At 37.6% G+C, this 18732-nt stretch overlaps 1 protein-coding gene across 1 annotated transcript in view; it reads left to right on the forward strand.

The window, feature by feature from the left end:
* The window catches only part of SLC9C2 (solute carrier family 9 member C2 (putative)), a 95185-nt gene that overhangs the window by 16418 nt on the left and 60035 nt on the right, over window positions 1-18732 (forward strand). The window contains exons 7-12 of the mRNA XM_060078601.1: window positions 3824-3923; window positions 5626-5769; window positions 8257-8425; window positions 10847-10928; window positions 14618-14784; window positions 15391-15489. Coding sequence (XP_059934584.1) covers window positions 3824-3923; window positions 5626-5769; window positions 8257-8425; window positions 10847-10928; window positions 14618-14784; window positions 15391-15489 — 761 coding nt within the window. The remainder of the gene's footprint in view (window positions 1-3823; window positions 3924-5625; window positions 5770-8256; window positions 8426-10846; window positions 10929-14617; window positions 14785-15390; window positions 15490-18732) is intronic.

The following is an 18732-nucleotide window of genomic DNA, read 5'->3' on the forward strand; positions in this document are numbered from 1 at the left end:
TTCTGCTTCTGCTCTTACCTCACACAGTGGAGCAACTTCCATCCATGAAAGTCCTCAGGTATCAAGAGGTTAATTACTCCTCTTTTCACCTCCAGTAACCAAACAGAGCTGCTTCCTGTACAGATAAATTGCTCCCTATTGTTGCTCACTACCCCAAATCAGTAAAATACAGAAAACATTCACTGAAGAGTCATTTCTTTCAACTTTCTTCATTTTTTCCCTCCCTAATGTACCTATTATGAATGCCTTAAGTGTCTGAAGAAAAAAATTAATTTAATATTTCCTTTTTTCCCCCATTAGATCCTAAGTTCCTGGAGGTGGAGGCTGTCTCTTATTCATTTGTATATTTATTCTCTTTTCTCTGTTCCCCCCAGCCAAGCCCAATGCTTGCCATATGCCCTACAGTAATTTAACACATGCTGGTTGAATAAACTGTTAGTCCTTAGAGAGCTCTGATGTTAGGCAAAGCTAACTTGAAATCCAATCTTTATAATTTATTAACTTGGTAACCTTGGACTATTACTTAACCTCTCTAAGCTTTAGTTAGTTTCCTCATCTATAAAAGTGATATAACCTAATTTAGAGGGGCGTTACAGGCATTAGTGAGGCAATTTGTGTTGGGTGACTCCCTCATGCTGGTGTCCTGGAGGTAGCTCTTGCTGGCTCATGAGAGCTGAATGTCCACATCTCTTCCCAATGCTCTATTTAAGTGACATAATGTTGGTAGCTTGAAATTGGCCTTAATGGGACCATGGAAATTGGCAGACACTACCAACTGGGGCTTTTTTTTTTTTTTTTTTTTTTACCCCCCAGATTGCCACTTTTAAACATTTACCAGCATACCACTGGGCTCAAGGTAGGGCAGCCAATAAATGTTGGTTCCTTTCCCCTTTCCTCCTAATTCATGGAGGTGCTCCCAGTCAGTGCTTGAGAGGTCTGGAATAGATTCTCCCTCACAGCTCTCAGAAGGAATCACTGCTGCAAAGCCTTGGTCTTGGAAATCTAGCCTCCAGACTATGAGACAATGAATTCCTGTTGTTTATGACACTTAGTTTGTGGCCCTCTGTTACAACAGCCCCAGGAAATGAATACCCCTCCATCATCCATTACACTTTCCTATGCTTCAGGAACTAAAAACAATTTCGGGCAGTTCTTTCCTCTTATACTTAATCAGATCCTGACAACAAAAGTCAGCAATAGACAGTTATAAGGAGGAGTTCCATTGCCAGAAAGCTAAACATAGGTAAACTTCTCATTTACACATTCTCTAATGTTACATTTCTGTCATGTTATCTAATTTTATTTTTTTCCTTCATTAATGAACACACTGTTAACTGGCTTAAATCCAGGGAGTGTCTGATTGAGGTTAGAGAGTCAACTCTTTGAGCACATTTTTGTCTCTATTGTATTAAATTCACAATACTTGGGCTTTTAGAAATCACTTGTATCAACACATTCATTCTTTTTCTTAAAATAAAATAGTCAAGATATTGCACAGACATTGCCGCACAGAAAAAAGACATATTGAAGCATTGTTGGTTGACAGGTAGTGCAGCTAGAAATATTAATATATCAGCCCACGGAAGAAAATATGAATTTAGTGTATAAAAGGCAGTGTATAATTCATGAAAGATAGTGGGTTATATAAAAGTCTAGCCCAGAGGTACAGCAAGAGAGGTGGTAGGAGAGGTCTGTCCTATCAGAAGGAATATTTTATCCAGTGACATTGGTCAGAATTTCTGGCGAATGGAGATAATAAAAAGTAGACAGCTTTTAGTCAGTTTTATTGATTTAAAACTCTCTACAAACAATGCATTCCTTTCTTACCCGTGCCAGGGCTGATTGCTGTCACTCTTTTTTGTTATGTCATTGGTCTAGGCTATAAATGTCAAAGGACTTCAGTCATCACCCTAATATTTTCTAGTTAGGAAATGTCCATTCCTGAATCCTGTTGTTTTTTGGAGACAGAGTCCCTTTGATTCTCCTAGTAGGAGGACGTTCACTTTTTCTCAGCCAGAGAAGGAAAGAGAGAGACAGAGTTTGATGGAGAGAGCCACTTTCCTGTGGCATCAGTTTTCTGTGGTGGTTTCTTCCTGTTGAATCAGGAAAATTTTACAACTCTATTTTTAACTACTTGGGTTTATGCTGATGAAAATTACTCCCTTTATTACATGTTCTATGACTTTTTTCCCCCTTCTTGAACATTTAAAACACCATTTAATGTAATAGCGTTTGTAATTTTTAGAAGACTTTGTTTTTCTAATTATAAAAGTAATACATGTTCATGTAGAGTTTTGGAAAAATTCTGAAAAGTCAAAGAAGAAATCACCTATAAACCTATGTCATAAAGTTAACCACTGATACCTTCTGTTAAATGTACTCAATCTTTAAAAAATACATATAACTGTACATACATGTATTAATGAATGCATTCACACCATATGTTCTTGTAACATTGGGATTATACTAAATAATATCAGTTTTAAAATAAAGTTACTTAGTGGTTTCCTCATAGCAAGTGTGACTAAGTAGTGACTGTTACTAAAAAAGACTGTAAGCTTTAAAATCCCATACTACGAGTCGTAGGGAATTGGAAATAAGACTTTGAGAAACAGCTTCCCTATTGTCACAGTTCCCAGTACCACTGGTTTTATTGTCATTTGTTATTTATATTAAATTCAGTTAAATAAGTAGGTTAAAAGAAATCTAAAATGGATTTAAGTGATTAGATAAAATAAAAGAATAATAAAATCCTCTTCAAATGAATAAACAGTATAAATTTACTAAGCAGTAAGGTGAACATAGAAAAATAATTAATAGCGTAATAATAATGATGATCATTTATTCCTTGTTCTAAAAGTGTGCCAAGCACTTTTCATGTTATCTAATTTTATCCTCACAACACCTCTGTGAGGCATTATTCTTTTACACCCGTTTTACAGATTCAGGGACACTAATGGAGAAAGGGGAGCTCCCATTCCCAGGGCAACTAGCTCTGCCTTGCTCCAAAGGGCTTCCACACCTACCTTGCACATACTTTCCCTTCCATCTGACATTTATAATGTGCTATTTGAAGGTTCTGCAGCTAGGACTGTTGGTATTTATGGTGTTCAAACATTCTTTGTAGTTGGTTTACCTGCCTCAGACTACATTTACACATTTGTTTAGAGCCCAGAGAATTATAGTTTTAGGGGAACCTGTATCATGTAAAAGAACCATAGGCTTCAGGACCTGCAGTCACCAAGGAAGCACTGAGCTTGGACCACAACCCCTAGGACATGCAGCACAGTGTCCTTGAGATGCTGGGTAGAGGTTGTTAAACTTACTTTTCATTAGCTCTATCCTCAAGGACGGTCTATGGTAGGGGTTGGCAAACTATAGCCTGTGGGCCAAATATGCCTATTTTTTGTATAGCCCATGAGCTAAGAATGGTTTTTACATTTTAAAATGGTCTCAAAAAACCCCAAAAGAAGAATATTTTGCAGCATGCAAAAATTATGTGCAATTCAAATTTCAGTGTCTATTATTTATTGGGCACTCATTAGTTACGTATTATCTACGGCTGCTTATGCACTAGAACAGCTGAGTTGAGTAGTTGTGACTGGGACCATATGGTCCACAAAGACTAAATATTTACCATATGATCCTTAACAGAAAAAGTTTGTCAACCCCTGATCCTAAGGATTAGGCCAATCCCTTTAAGCAACTTTCCAAGAAATACTACTACCCTTTTAAGTTTCCCAACAATTCTTCACTCAAGATAAAGTAGCTCAGTGTACAGATTTGAATGCAACTAATTTTATTCATTTTTTTTTCTCCCCAGTGGAACTTTTGGGAATGTCAGGTATCGTTGCTTTAGTCACTGTAGGACTAAATTTAGATTCCTTAAGCTTTAAACCGAGGATGGAGTTAATAATTACTAAGTAAGTCTATTGTGTACTTGATATAGATCTCATAGAAATTTAGTGCTTAAGTGGTCCTGCCTTAATGAACACTAATATAATTTTTTATAACTTTTTTCTATGTTTTAATTTTTAATTTTACTGCCAGTTATATTTGAAAAGAACTTAAGCTACCAACAATTATTGACATTAATTGGTATTCCTATTATGAATAATGTGTCAGTGGCTCAGAGATCATAGTACTTTCTATATGTAACTCTTTGATAAAAATTTACTTTGAATTGTGGGAAGCTTAAAAAATGCTTTATTCCTTTGTTTCCTTCATAACGTACCTGAATGACAGTATCCAAGTATGGGAAGAGCTGGAAAAGAAAGGTAGCAGAAAGATGCAACACCAGCAAACTCTTACCTAGCCTTTACATCTGGTGTTATATGGACATCTGTGGACAAAGGGAAAGCCATTTGTCTTTTCAGACAAATGAGTTAGCCATTCTCTGGGTGACTACGCTAAATTATAGAATGTTTCAGAATTATCTCACACCAAATCATAGTCTAGTGTAGAAATTCTCACACTGGATGAAAGCAAATGTTGAAATGAGAAAAATAAGCATTATCCTCAGTTTTCCCATGAAGATTCATTGCTTTAATATAAAGGACTATTCTTTGTTCTGAAATTACGTTCTTCCTACTTTTTTGGTGTTTAATATGTAATTTCATGAAATTCCACTCATAGAAGACGGTACTTTTTTTTTATAACTCTACTTGACAAAATTTAAAAAAAAATGGCACCTGTAACTTATTCTAGTTTTGTGTATATGTGAATGATACTTTACTGGTTTTTAAAAGCCAGAAGCTTAGGAATAACTAGTTCTTGGAACACATACTTTTTGTCTGTATTTGGACAGTTTTCTGAGCTCAGTCATGCTGTCTGTCAGCATCATTATAAATTACTCATTCTATTCATTCAATTGTTTATTCTTTTAGCTATTCAACCAATCCTCTCTTAATATCTCCTGTGGCCTGGATATTGTATCCTAGGTTTGGGGCTATGAAAATAAGTCCCTTCTCAGAAGACACTCATGTTAAGTGATGGACATGTTTATGTAAGAAACTAATAATAAGTGTAAATAATTATATGTTTATTGGGATCTTACTACATGTAAGGCATTTTTTAAGGTCCTGTGGAGACATTTTAAAAAGTATTCTACTCAGTCAGTTATTCGATCATTTCTGAATTTTTATAAAACTAAGCTTTGGGGTTTGAGGTCCTGCTCATACCCTTTTCTTCTAGGAGTTTTGAATCAATTGAATCAAGAGACAGGAATCGGATAGAGAATTGGACTATCTGCTTGATTGGAGTAATGCTGTATCAGAGAACATGGTTTATACCTGCAGCTAAAATGAGGCTTCCTAATGCTTCTTTCCCAGTGTAGATCTTGAGACCTACCTATAGGGAGACTGGTTTGTGGGACAGACACAGTCACCCAGTCCTCTGAAAGGGAAGGTCTGAATAGAGGGGACCAAGAAGAGGCAGAACTTGAGATCTGCTCATGGAAGTCAGACCTGGCCCAGACCCAGGTGTGTTACCACATGGAACCAGAACAGCTCCATGCCCTAAGCACTGTGCTCTGGTCTCGCAGTAGGAATCTCTGGGGGTAAAGCTAGACGTGTAGATTTAAAAAACACATCCCTTAAAATGTGATTTCCTTTCCATTTATCCTAGGTTTCTAATAATGTTTTCATGTGTATACCAACATTTAATATACACTTTCTTTGGCATTGTCATTGGATGTGGAGAAATCAAGTATTTTCAGTTTCACACTTTAGTTTTCATGTTCATCTTATTTGCAACAGTGAATTTTGTAAGGTAAGAATTATAATTTAAAGTTTGCTTACTAGACTTGGGTTCTCAAGCCCAGAATTAGAATTGAGAAGAAGTGGGTTATAGCAAAAAGAGCTGTGGACATGCAGTCAGGAAACCTGTATTGTTGTCAAGGTCCTGACAATAGCTTGCTGCACAACTGAGGGAAAGTCTATTTACTCTTCAAGCTTTCATTGTAAAATGAGAAGGCACAGAACAACAGCATCAGCATAACCCATGAGCTTGACAGAAATGCAGATTCATGGGCCCATCCCATTTTACTGAATTGAATCTCTGAAGTTGAGATCCAGGAAACTGTTTCAACATGCTTGTTATAGTTTGAGCACCACTGGATCAGATTAATAGCTCCTAACATTTTGTTGACTTTCATCATCATTTATTATCATCATAACTATGATAAAGCCATTTGTTAAACATTAACCATGTACATTATGCCATTAGTATTAATGCAACACTATGTGGTAGGTGTTACTGCATCATTTCACAGATGAAGCCCCAGAGAGGTTAAAAACTTGCCTGGAGTCACCCAGATTGTGAGGACAGAGTTGGGATTTAAACTTGACTCCCAAGAGCATGCTATTTCTAGAGTGACATTGCCCACACGTGGCAGTTGTGTCTTCCATAAGAATTCGTGACAGTGTCTCTGAAAGTATTGTCATTTCCACTCAGGTTAGGCCTGGCTGAGTGAGCTTACTTTATAAGATGTTCTCATGAAACATTGCTTCTGCTGACTCTGAAGGCACTGCAGGCAACTCAGATAGGCACTGTCACACAGAAGGGTGGGTGTACAATTTATGTTTCCTTCCACCACGGGAGCACAAGTGCAAGGTGAGGTTGGTCTCAGTGTATGCAGAAAGATACACGGCTTTTTGCACGCATCCATTATCTCATTTCATCTGCATAATGACACTGGGAGATAAGAATTATTATCTCCATTTTATAGATTAAAAAACTGTCCAAGGGATTTCGCTGGTGGTCCAGTGGGTAAGACTCTGCACTCCCAATGCAGGAGGCCGGGGTTCCATCCCTGGTCGGGGAACTAGATCCCGCATGCATGCTGCAACTAAGACCCTGTGCAACCAAAAAAAAAACAAAACAAAAACAACTGTCCAAGAAAGGTAAGGTGCCTTGCCCAAGGTCAAATGGCTACTGAGTGCCAGAGATCTTGTGTGAACTTATGGTTCCACCTCACTAGAGGAGAGACTTTAGTGGAGGGAGTTATCCTAAGGGGCCCTGAAAGTATGGGTAGACTTTCCGTAAGAGACTTGTTGAGAAAAATGTTTCAGAGACGATGAGCCAAACAAAGGCCTGGACGTCATAATCATTGCTAATGTGTGTTAAGTGCTGACCACATTCTAAACATCATGCTAAGCCCTGTGAATGTTGCCTCATTTTATTGAATCTTCATAAGAGTCCTTTGAGGCAAGTTCAATGACTATTATTTCTCCATTTTGCAGATGAAGAAATTGAGGCTTGGAGAGGTTAAATAACTTGCCTAAGGTTACATAGTAAAAGACATCTAAATTTGAACCCAGGTAGACTGACTCCAGAGCCTTTGCTATACTGCCTCCCTGTTTTTGATATCAGGAAATGGCATAAATTGTTCTATTTTGGCTGGAGTCAGTGGTATTTTAGAGAAAGATCATTTAGTAAGGCTGAAAAGGTTGATAAGAATTACTTTGCAAAAAGCTTTAAATGCAAGGCGGAGGAGTTTGCCCAAATTAATTATATATATTATAGATGGCAGGTTGTAGATTTTCTGTTTCTCAATGACAGGAATTCTCTAAATTGTCTTATGAAATTCCCGGTTAAGCGACTGATACACAGTATCTTTTTTGAGGCTGAGAACATGTCAATTATATTTCTGCTGAAATTTCACTTGAAGGACAGTACTGATATTTTTTTGGTGCAAGTCTGCTATAGATAGAATCTAGATTTTGGCATAGGGTCCTATAACAAAATGATCTGTAGAGAAAGGAGGCACAAATTGAAATTATTTACATGGTGTTTAGTGTATGATTCTTGTGGAAGTTCAAGAAAAATTTGGTTGAGCTAAATTTATTAAAGTGTCTACAATAATTTTACTTTTTCGTCATGATCTACAAGGTCCTTGTGGTCTAATTTCTGCATCTAGTTGTGGCCTTCCAGGGAGCTTGTTAATGTCATTTGAAGAAGTTTCCCTGCAGGAATTTACTACCAAGATCCTAAACACTACACCCTAGTGTTAATGATAATTTCTTATATTTGTATAGAATTTCTAGCATTATTTTTCAAGATTTGAGTATTATATGCAAAATTTAGATCGTAGGTTTGGTTAGTCTCAGAAAGTTTGAACAACCTATGAATAAACTGGATCATCTTCTTTTTTCTGAAATATTTTACATGGAATTTAGTATTTACTAGCTAGTATCATCCATAAATAACATTAATACATAAGATGTGATATAAAAATAAATGTTTTTCTCTCCACAGGTTACTTACTGTTGTATTAGTGAGCCCTATTCTGAGGCATTCAAATTATAAGTATAATTGGAGATGGGGAATTGTTATAGCGTGGTCTGGAATTAAAGGAGTTTTTAGCTTACTCTTGGCTCCTGATATTCATAATCTGGCTGAACAAAAAGTAGAGTCACCACAGCTGGTAAGAAAAATCATATCCCATGATTATTCATATTTACTCATTTTTGTTTTGTAGCACTTGTCATAGTACCCAAAAATAAAGCTAACCATTTAAAAAATTAGGTTTGAAGAATGCAATCTTCTAAGTAGGAAGGAACTTTTGGGGGAAAGTTTATTTATGTTGACAGTGTGAAAGGGACCAAAAATCAAATAACAGTTCCAGATGTGGGAGTTGGTTGCACTTGGGATCGAACCCTGGCTGCACCATTCACAGGCTGAGTGGCCTTGGGTAAGTTCCCCAGACTTGTGGCACTTCAGTTTCCAGTGGAGGATCGAAATGATGCTTAGCAAAGTACCTGACACTCAGTAAATGTTCAACATATGTTGTTGAACGTATAAATGCTGTTTTTCAAGAGTTGTCAGAAGGTATGAAAAAAAATAATTCCTTATCTAGAGCATTCCAATTCCTATAGCTATTAGAGCAAAAACTGAAATGCTCATTAAATATGCTAAGGAAAGAAAGATTTTGTAAATTTTTGAATTCAGGATCTAGTCATATTTATGTCTTTTAGGGCTAAATAAAAAATTAATTTCTTGGGCTTCCCTGGTGGCGCAGTGGTTGAGAGTGTGCCTGCCGATGCAGGGGACACGGGTTCGTGCCCTGGTCCGGGAAGATCCCACATGCCGTGGAGCGGCTGGGCCCATGAGCCATGGCTGCTGAGCCTGCACGTCCAGAGCCTGTGCTCCGCCATGGGAGTGGCCACAACAGTGAGAGGCCTATGTACCAAAAAAAAAAAAAAAAAAAAAAAAATTAAAATTAATTTCTTGACAAAATTTGGCTGAAGACTATATTATACATAGTGAAAGACAAATCTCGGTTTCCTTTCTACTCTCTCTCAAAGCCTTTTCCCACGGGCCAGCCAGTGGATTTCTGGGCAGTCTGGTGGTGGCAGCGTTGGTGAGACTCCAGGGAAGGTCCAGAGAGCTCAGAGCATCTGTGGACAGCATGAGGGTACCTCGTCATTCGTGACAGTACTCTGTGAGCTAGCTCTAGAAGTTGTGAGAAGTTTCTAGAAATCCCCAGGACACCCCCACCACTTCCCAGTCAGATGAACCCCATACCTGCTCCTGGGAGGGAGAACACTTGAATAACGTAAATTAAGAACATTACCCACCTCCCAAGGAACTTTAATCTGGAGGTAGATATACAGAGTTTCTTGACAGTATCCAACTTCAAGTTCAGAATTTTCTCTTCTTTGCTATTTTACTCCTGTCCTAGAAGACTCTAAGAGCCCAGTATTTTTCAAATATCTTTGTTGGGTGGAGCAACTATCACCCTCTTTATCTTGTATGTAGGGAAACCAAAATAAAGAGAATAGCATGTTAATGAAAGAACTCAGGCACCCTAACTCCCCAAAGAGAAAGAGTTTATTTTTAATGTTGCTTTTTAAAAAATGGAGTATCATAGTCCTCACCGTCTTTCCTGAGGATTTACACTTCATATCTGTGGGCATGGTCTGGGAATTAATTTGGAGTTCAAACACACCTGTGGTTTTGCAGGGACTTTGGGTCTTTCCATGTTCCAGAGGAGAAGAATAATGAGCTCCTTCAGTTTTCTTTTGTGCAAGGAATTGGCCTAAAACCAAGTCAAAGAAATGTTAACTAACATTTGAGTATCATTTTTCAGTTTCCCAAATCTGTTTGATGTTAAGAATCCCTTTGATGCCACCTGAGACCTACAGAATCAGAATCTGCAGGGAATAAGCCTGGGAGTCAGTGTCTTTAAGAAGCATTTCAGGTGCTTATTGTGATCAGTCATTTGGGAAATACTCTCTGAAGACATACTGCTATTAACTCCATTTTTCAGTAAAGGACATTGAGACTCAGAGTGGTAAACTGGCCTCAAATTACATGGCTAGTAAATGGCAGAGCCAAGACCTACAAATGTGGTTCTGCTTCTGCTTCTGCATGGTGCCTCTCCTGACCCCAGCGCAGTTCCTGTCTGCTTCTTCAGAGCTTCTCGTATGGCTGTAGTAAATGCTTGTGGCAGGTGCACTTCCCTATCACCACTGCCTGCCATTGCCGGGGTTGCTCCCCAGCCCGGCAGGTTCCACAGCAATGTCTGAGAATCAACCGCCCTGCTGGCTTTTCAGGTTTTGCATGGCCACTGTTGACGGCAGCAACCATGGAGAGCTCCTCTCTCAGTGTCCTTATCCCTCCCAGAAACTACAAAATCTATTTTTCTCCTCACTCTGATTGAAAACTGATTTCTATCCCAGGGGATTATATTCAAGCAGTGTCCACAAAATAACCCTTTTGCCTCTTCTTATCAGAGGCGGTATTTTAAAATGTGGTATTTTAGAATTTTGTTAGTGGTTAATTGAACAATGATTCCCTTTGGAGAACTTATTAATGTTTTGACTCTGTGTGTTTTGTTTTTCAGTTTATATTGTATATACAAGTAATATCATTAATGACTATGGGAATAAATTCATACATGATGACTTATTCAGCCAGGACATTAGGTAAAGTCTAATTAATTGGGGAGAGTAATGCAAAGAGATTATTGTTGGGGGGTGGTGGAGACATTTCTTATGGGGCTCAAGGAATTGATTATGAAATCACTCATTTTCATTCACTCCCTATTTATAGATAATGTATGAATTGGGATATTGATTCAGCCCGTTTAACAGAAACCACATTAACAGTGGCTTAAACAAGACAAAGTTTTTTTGTTTGTTTTTTTCCCCTCCACCAGAAAGTCCAGAAAAGTGGGATGGTTCTGTTCCACAAGGTTGTCCAGAGATCTCAGATCCTTCTCTTTTGTTGCTCCTCGGCTTCCCGGGGTGTTGCTTTTGTCTGCAGGGTAGATGCTGGCTCACTGCCACTGTATCTTCAGTCCAATCAACTAGAAAGGGAGGATAGGGTGGGTGTGATGGTGGTGGTGATGGTGTTAATGGAGCGTAAGCAGCTTCCTTATTAAGGGCACAATCCGGAAGTTGTACATATCATTACCACTCACAGTCCATTGGCCAGAACTTAGTCACATGGGTACACATGGCCAAAGGAAGCTGGGGAATATTATCTTAACTGACTGGCCATGTGCTTAGCCAAAACTCAGAGATTCTATTGTTAAAGGAAGAAGGGGAGAATGAATATTGGGAGCAGTCAGCAGGCTCTGCCACAGTTGCCTATTTCTAGAAAAAATTGAAGCTGTTGATATTAAAATACATAAATATAATAAAATCACAAATAGACCGATGATCAGTAGAGAAATCAGGGTAAGATAATCAGTGGCAGTGGAGTCAAGGGGGAGAGAAAGGGCAGGGTGGGATTACACAAAGTTTTAGAGTAGGGCCTTAGTATCCTCCAGTGTCCTGTGGCCTGGTCCTCAGCTTTGCTGGTGCAGAGACATGATTTTGTCAGGGTATCTAGAATTAATCAAAAGGCTGGAAATTTACATATATTGCACTCACAGGAGAATACAGATGCAGCGGAAAATCAATTTATTAATTTATAATGAGGATGATTTCTTTCTATGTCAGAAATAATTGTGATCATTATTCAGGGTATTCACCTCTAAATACCAATTTCCTTGATAAATCTCATTAGTAATCAGAAGGTTTCTTGGAAAGCGTGGAACTGGTGAGAGGTAAAGGAAGGGTAATGTTGAAGGAGAGTTCTTATAAACAGGGAAGTAGCCTGGTGAATTTAGCCCCTCTGCTTGTGTCTTTTCACAGTTCTGCCCACTCCTGAAACCGTGCCCCATCCACACTATTGCAGAACTTCCTGTGGAAGCTTACCTCCAAGTCCATGGCCCCAATATGCGAATAGGACTAGTAAATGGGGCAGATTTTTGGCAGCTCTCCTTCTCCCCACGTTATGTGTTTGCTCTTGTTTGCAGTGGAAAGTAGAGCTTGAATCAGCAAAAGCCTACACTGGAGCATGAGTAAAGTTAACTCGATCCGTGAAGGTTTGCTCACACCTCCCTTCCCACCAGTTTTCTTTGGCTTTCAGGGATCCAGACCCACTCTGCTCTCTTTGCTTGTGATAAAACAGCTGTATTTCTCCCATGCTTGCTTTCTTGAGATTGCTCTTACTCTGATAGTTAAAGACAAGAGCAAGAGGTTTTACTATCATGGAAATATTTTTTCTTCTCCTTTTCTTCCCGTACAATTTTTTTTTATTGTATTAACTGAACCTCAGAATTTTCACTGTGAAACAAACACGTATGGCAAGTACTTTATCCTCAGAATCAATGCTCATCCTTTCTAGAAACACTCGCATGTTAACGGGTAATTGACAAAATTGAGTTTTATCAGGAAGAGTTTCAGACCAACTTCTTCCATCTGGTCTAATGCTTTTAAGAGATTCATCCTCTGGACCTAGAGATTATCATACTAAGCGAAGTAAGTCAGAAGGAGAAAGACAAATTCCATATGATATCACTTATATGTGGAACCTAAAATATGACACAAATGGACATATCTACAAAACAAAAACAGATTGACAGATACAGAGAACAGACTTGTGTTTGCCAAGGGGGAAGGGAGTAGGGGAGAGAACTGGGAGTTTGGGATTAGCAGATGCAATCCATTACATATAGGATGGATAAACAACAAGGTCCTACTGTATAGCACAGGGAGCTATATTCAGTATCCTGTGATAAACCATAATGGAAAAGAATATGAAGAATATATATATATATATATATATATATATATATATATATATATATGTGTGTGTGTGTGTGTGTGTGTGTGTGTGTGTGTGTATATATACACACACATATATATATATATACACACACATATATATCTATATATATAGATATATATATATCACTGATTCACTTTGGTGTACTGCAGAAATTAAACACAACATTGGAAATGAACACTACTTCAATAATATTTAAAAAAAAGAGAGAGAGAGAGAGAGAGATCCATCCTCATATTCTTCCAGGATCATCTTAAACACAGGAGTTTGTTCAAATGTACTGGTGCCATCAAGTGGTCCACTTATACCCATGTTTCCCCAGAGCAACTGGAAAGTGGCCGTTGCTCCATCCTAATGGGTGGGATGTAATTAGGCAAATGAATAAACTTTCTCCTTGTGTGCTCTCAGCCATGGAAATTTTAAATCCAAAGCTGACACGTTCTAACTCTTTAGCATGGCAGTCAGATGCATCTTTGCTCTGGACCATAGAGAACTGAGAGGGATATGATTACAAACCTTTTTGAATCCCTGAAAATTGAAATACAGCCACCACAGTGTCCTGTAGAGAATGCAATAAAGTTAAACTGAAACATTTAGAACATTTAAAACTCTTTATGAGACATCTCATATGCAATTATGAAGAGAGAACAGTTTTATTATTTATTTATTTATCTATTTAATTGACGTGTAGTTGATTTACAATGTTTTGTTAGTTTCTGCTGTACAGCAGTGATTCATTATACATATGTATACATTCTTTTTTTATCTTCTATTCCATTATGGTTTATCACAGGATATTGAATATATTTCCCTGTGCTATACAGTAGAACCTTGTTGTTTATTGAGAACAGTTTTATTGAGATGGAATTCTGAATGAGTAGGCTAAGCTCACTCACTAATTAAATTCTTTTTGGTAAGCAAGCCTCATATCTAAAACTTCAAATTGATACTTCAAGATGATACAAACTGCTACAAGTTTTGGACATGTAGATTTGCTGGCCAGGAAACAGAGATGTTAAATTTGAGGGATCTCTATTGCAGTGGCCATTAAATTTTATTATGTATAAGAATCAGTTGGAGAAGTTGTTAAAATGCAAATTCCCAGGCCACTCTGATTCTCCAGACATGGAGTAAAGCTCAGGAATTTGCATAATTTAATAGGCAGCTCCTTTACCTGTAGACACAGGTAGCTTTCCATACTTGGAGAAATACTGATTGGATGCCTTTAAATAGTCATGTTTCTAGCTATAGGGAAAAAAAAGAAACTAAGAAGACATTCTTTAGCACTTGAGTCAGAAAAAGTTGAGCTGTACAGCCAGAAGGAAATGGATAGTTGGGTAATTTTCTGGAAAATTTTGGACTAATAGTTGTCCTTGCTCTAAGCACTCTGGTTTGGCTATGCAAGTGATGCCAAGATTTCACTACATTATGCAACATTTCGCTTCCCTGTGCAATCTTCACTGTATTTTATTAAGGCCCTTCCTTTTCTTTGTCACAGGTTTGTGTGCCATCTCCCTTCCAAGACAAATGGCCATGCAAAATGCCATTAAGCACATCCAGGAGATAATACAGAACAGAATAACTTTATTTAAAACAGAAAAAGTTTTGACAAATGTTAACTGGACCTTAGTAGAAGAAAAAACAAAGATTGAATACATCATTCCTGTGAGTTGATACCTGGCAAAAAATAGTCCTTTCCCTTTCTGGCCTGCCTTTTTCTTTAGTTTATTATAAAAAAAACTTGATTCTGCTAGTTATATGTCAGGATACTGAAGGGAGATACATTTACTAGCTTTGCTATATTGGCAAAAATAGTTTGAATTCTGTCTCTAAAGAGAAGGTGTTGGTGATCTAGCCTTATTTGCCAAATACAGGAGAACTGGTGTTTTTACAAACTGGCTGATTGAGTAACTATGAATGGCTTCTGCCAGGGTGATGTTTCCAACTGGTTGAGGAAGTGAGAGATCTCTCCCTGTATAAGTACTATCAAAAGCAGAAAACATAGGCTGCTCCAGAGAGCAGTCAAGCATACAACTAGCTTGGGGAAGAATTTGGCTTCTAAATCTCCCCAAATGAATAGTTACTTCGCCACAATTGAAAGCAACATTTCTAATATGGAGAACATTTTTCACTTATACACCCCTTCATTTTAGCGATTCTGATTTGATTTATTGGAATCTTGGTTGAGCGAAGTATTTGACAGCTCCTAATCATTTTTACTTATTTGTAACTTTATCTCTGTGTTTTTAAACTTAGTCTGATACTGTTCAGTTTCCTCATGTTTCATGTGATAAAAAAGTGAAGGAGGAGTCCCCAACAGATGAAGTTTTAATAGAAGAGGCCAGATTGCATGTAGCTATAATACAAATGGTTGGTACCCTTCACATAATCTGCTTTTTATTTATTTATTATTCTTGCGATGCTTTTAATTCTTACATATGGTTTTCAGGTGACTAGAAGATTTTTTTTCATCTTTTGATTGGTTGTTAAAATTTATGTTTGATTTATGAAAGTTAAAAAATAAAAGAAGAAATCTCTTAGGATTTAAATTCAAGTCACAAATGTTATTATTATGTTATTAATATTATTATTATGTTATTATTTCTAGGTTTAGCTAATTTTTAGCAGTTCACTTTTGGGGAGTCTTTGAATAATGTTTGGTGCCATTTACGTACTAATTAACATCTTCAAATATTTGAAACTGCTTTTATAAATTTAACATATTTGAGTTCCTCTTATACAATATTCTCTCAAGTGCTTATTTAACTCTTGTAAATCTAATGAGTTAAAATAAATCTAATGAAGCAAAATTCTCTTAAAATATTTACAATTTAATATTTAAATGTTATAAATGTAGGAAGATTACTAGGTAAAATCAAGTTTAAATCAACTTATCAAATTGCACATTTAAAATTGGGGTTTTATTTTAATAATACAAATTTTATTCAATTTTACAAGTATATAAAATACCCGTTATGTCCAGAATCCTTCTTTTTTACTTTCATTTTAGAACTTATTATGAAGAATTTCTAAAATATACAAAGGTAGATAAAATAGTGTAATGAACTCCCAAGTACCGATCACTCAGCCTTAAAAACCATCCACACATGACCAACTGTGCCCCATCTGCACCCTCATTCACTCCTCCATCTTCCATATTATTTAGAAACAAATCCCAGACATTATATAATTTCATCTGCAAATATTTCAGTATGCATCTCTAAATTTTTAAAATTTAGTCTTTTAAAAATTTTTAAATTTGGTCTTTTTAAAAACATAGTAAAATACTAATATTGCACCTAAAAATTAATAATTCCTTAATAACATCAAATATTGGGTCAATGATCAAATTTCCAATTATCTCATAAATGTGATCAATGCGTATTTTCACAGTTTATATTTTTAAATTGCATTTCTGTAAAATCACATATTGCAATGAATGAATATGTACTTTGTCTCTTTTAATCTATAAATTCCTCCTTTTATTTTTTCTGTTGAAGAACATATTTCTTCTTAATACAAAAATATTAACACTGTATTTTCATTTAAAAAACATTTCTATACTTAATTTAAAATGTTCTCAGAATTTGAAAGACTCTTACCCAGAGAGGTAAAATATGGTCACAAATTCTTTGTAAGACCTCCTATTAAGAGGTGGTGCCTATATCCCTCCCCACCATTAAATTTGGACATTCTTGTGACTTGTTTTGACCAGTACAATGTAGCAAAAGGACTTTGGGCATGTACTGGAGCCTAGGCCTTGAGGAGATTTGCAATTTCCCCCTTCTCCCACTTTGAATACCACCCTGAGATTGTCATGTGAGGAAGCTGGCCTAGCCTCTGAAGAATGAGAGGCCACATAGAAGTAACCTGAGGCATACAGCCGAGAGTCAGTACCCTACTACTAGACCTGGGAATGGAGCCACTTTAATTTGAGGCTTGGGACAGTAGATTCAACCTTGTGATGGTAAGAGATTCAAAGAATTTGTGACCATATTTAATGTACCACGTTCCACTCACTGGGCACAAATATTGTTACCCCTCCTATGAAGCAAAACACACTCATCTTTTTCTAAGACACTGCACGCCCGCCCCGAACCCTGGCAAGACTTCATCCTATTATGGTATCAGATTCAAAGTCCAGTATCTCATGATGTGCATTTAGTCTAGGTCTGCTGAGGCTTCTTGGTTGTATCTCCTTAAGTATGATTCCTCTTGATCCAGAGACCTGTGGACTAAAAAGAGAAGTTATCTGTCTCCCCCACCTCCACCCACAACATTTAGTGGTGATCAATAGACACCTCTGTTCAAGAAGGGGAAGAACAGGAAGCACTGATTAATCACTGGTCCTTGGCAATTCTGAAATCCAGATGGGCATATGTCCCAGTTCTCCCCATTTTCTATATTTTCATAGGAAATAATCCATGTTTGTGTCTGAGTAACCTTCTCAGACTGATTTCTGCCAGTAGAAATGGAAATTCTTACTTATTTAGAACTCTTACTGTCTTTTTTAGTCCAATCTGATACAGTTTCCTTAAAAACTCATGTGTTTTCAATGAGCCTCATTGTAGTCCACTCTACTCTGTAATTCCTTTTCATACAGGCCACATGTCAGACAATATGAGTCTGAGAAAGCCTTTAGTCTGCTTGAGAGGGTAGACTAAGGACCACCTTTAACCTTTCAGTGGTCTTATCCAAGGGTTTTGAGCCACACCCTTGATTTGATCTTGAGCCTGAGGCCATATTTTACTGGCAGAACTCTAGATTTGATTTTTACTCCCAGATCTTTTGCCACCTGGAGAGACTTGCAGATGAGAAGTAGGTTTGGTTTTCAACCTGGCAAATCCTGGCCTCTTTCTATTTTCTGTAATACCTGCTTGCAGATTGAACTGTTGCCCTTCGGTTTATCTCTCTCTTCCCACGCCTTATCATATGCAGCTAAAAAGGTTGACACTTTAATATTTCTAGAATATTAGGAGCCAGATTCATAAATTCGTTAGGTACACCCTCTACTTTCCAAGTGTGCCTTAGGTGACAGTATTGCCAATTGTGCTGTCTCTTCATAGCACAGCTGCCTCCCTCCAGCCTTCTACATCAGTTTTCTCACTGCTCTTCCAGCTTCCACTAACAGCCTCCTCATTGCCCTTCTAGCCTCTGCTCACCACCTAGTCACAAAGCTAATGATACATTCTTTAGCTTTTTGTTATGGAAGCTCTGCACAATTGGCACTGATTTCTGTTTTGGTTAGCCTTTGCTGTATTACAAACCTTAGTGGCTGAAAACAACAATGATTTGGTATTTCTCACAGTTCTGTGGGTTGGCAGCCTGGATGATTCTGTTGTCGGTCTTGCCTGGGACCACTCATATGTCTGCCACCATCTTAGCTCAACTGGGATTGGAGGGTCCAGCATGTCCTCACTCACAGATTTGGCAGTTGACTCTGGTTGTCTTTCAGGGCACTTTGGTTCTCCTCCACATGGCTTCCTATCTTCCAGTAGAGTGAACTGGGCTTCTTTACTACATGGTGGTCTCTGAGTTCCAACAGGGTGAGAGGACAAGCTACAAAGCCCGCTGTATCTCCTAGGCTCTGGAAGTTGAATAACATCACTTTTA

The sequence above is a fragment of the Mesoplodon densirostris genome, chromosome 2 (assembly GCF_025265405.1).
Source record: "Mesoplodon densirostris isolate mMesDen1 chromosome 2, mMesDen1 primary haplotype, whole genome shotgun sequence".
In the NCBI taxonomy this organism is placed as follows: domain Eukaryota; kingdom Metazoa; phylum Chordata; class Mammalia; order Artiodactyla; family Ziphiidae; genus Mesoplodon; species Mesoplodon densirostris.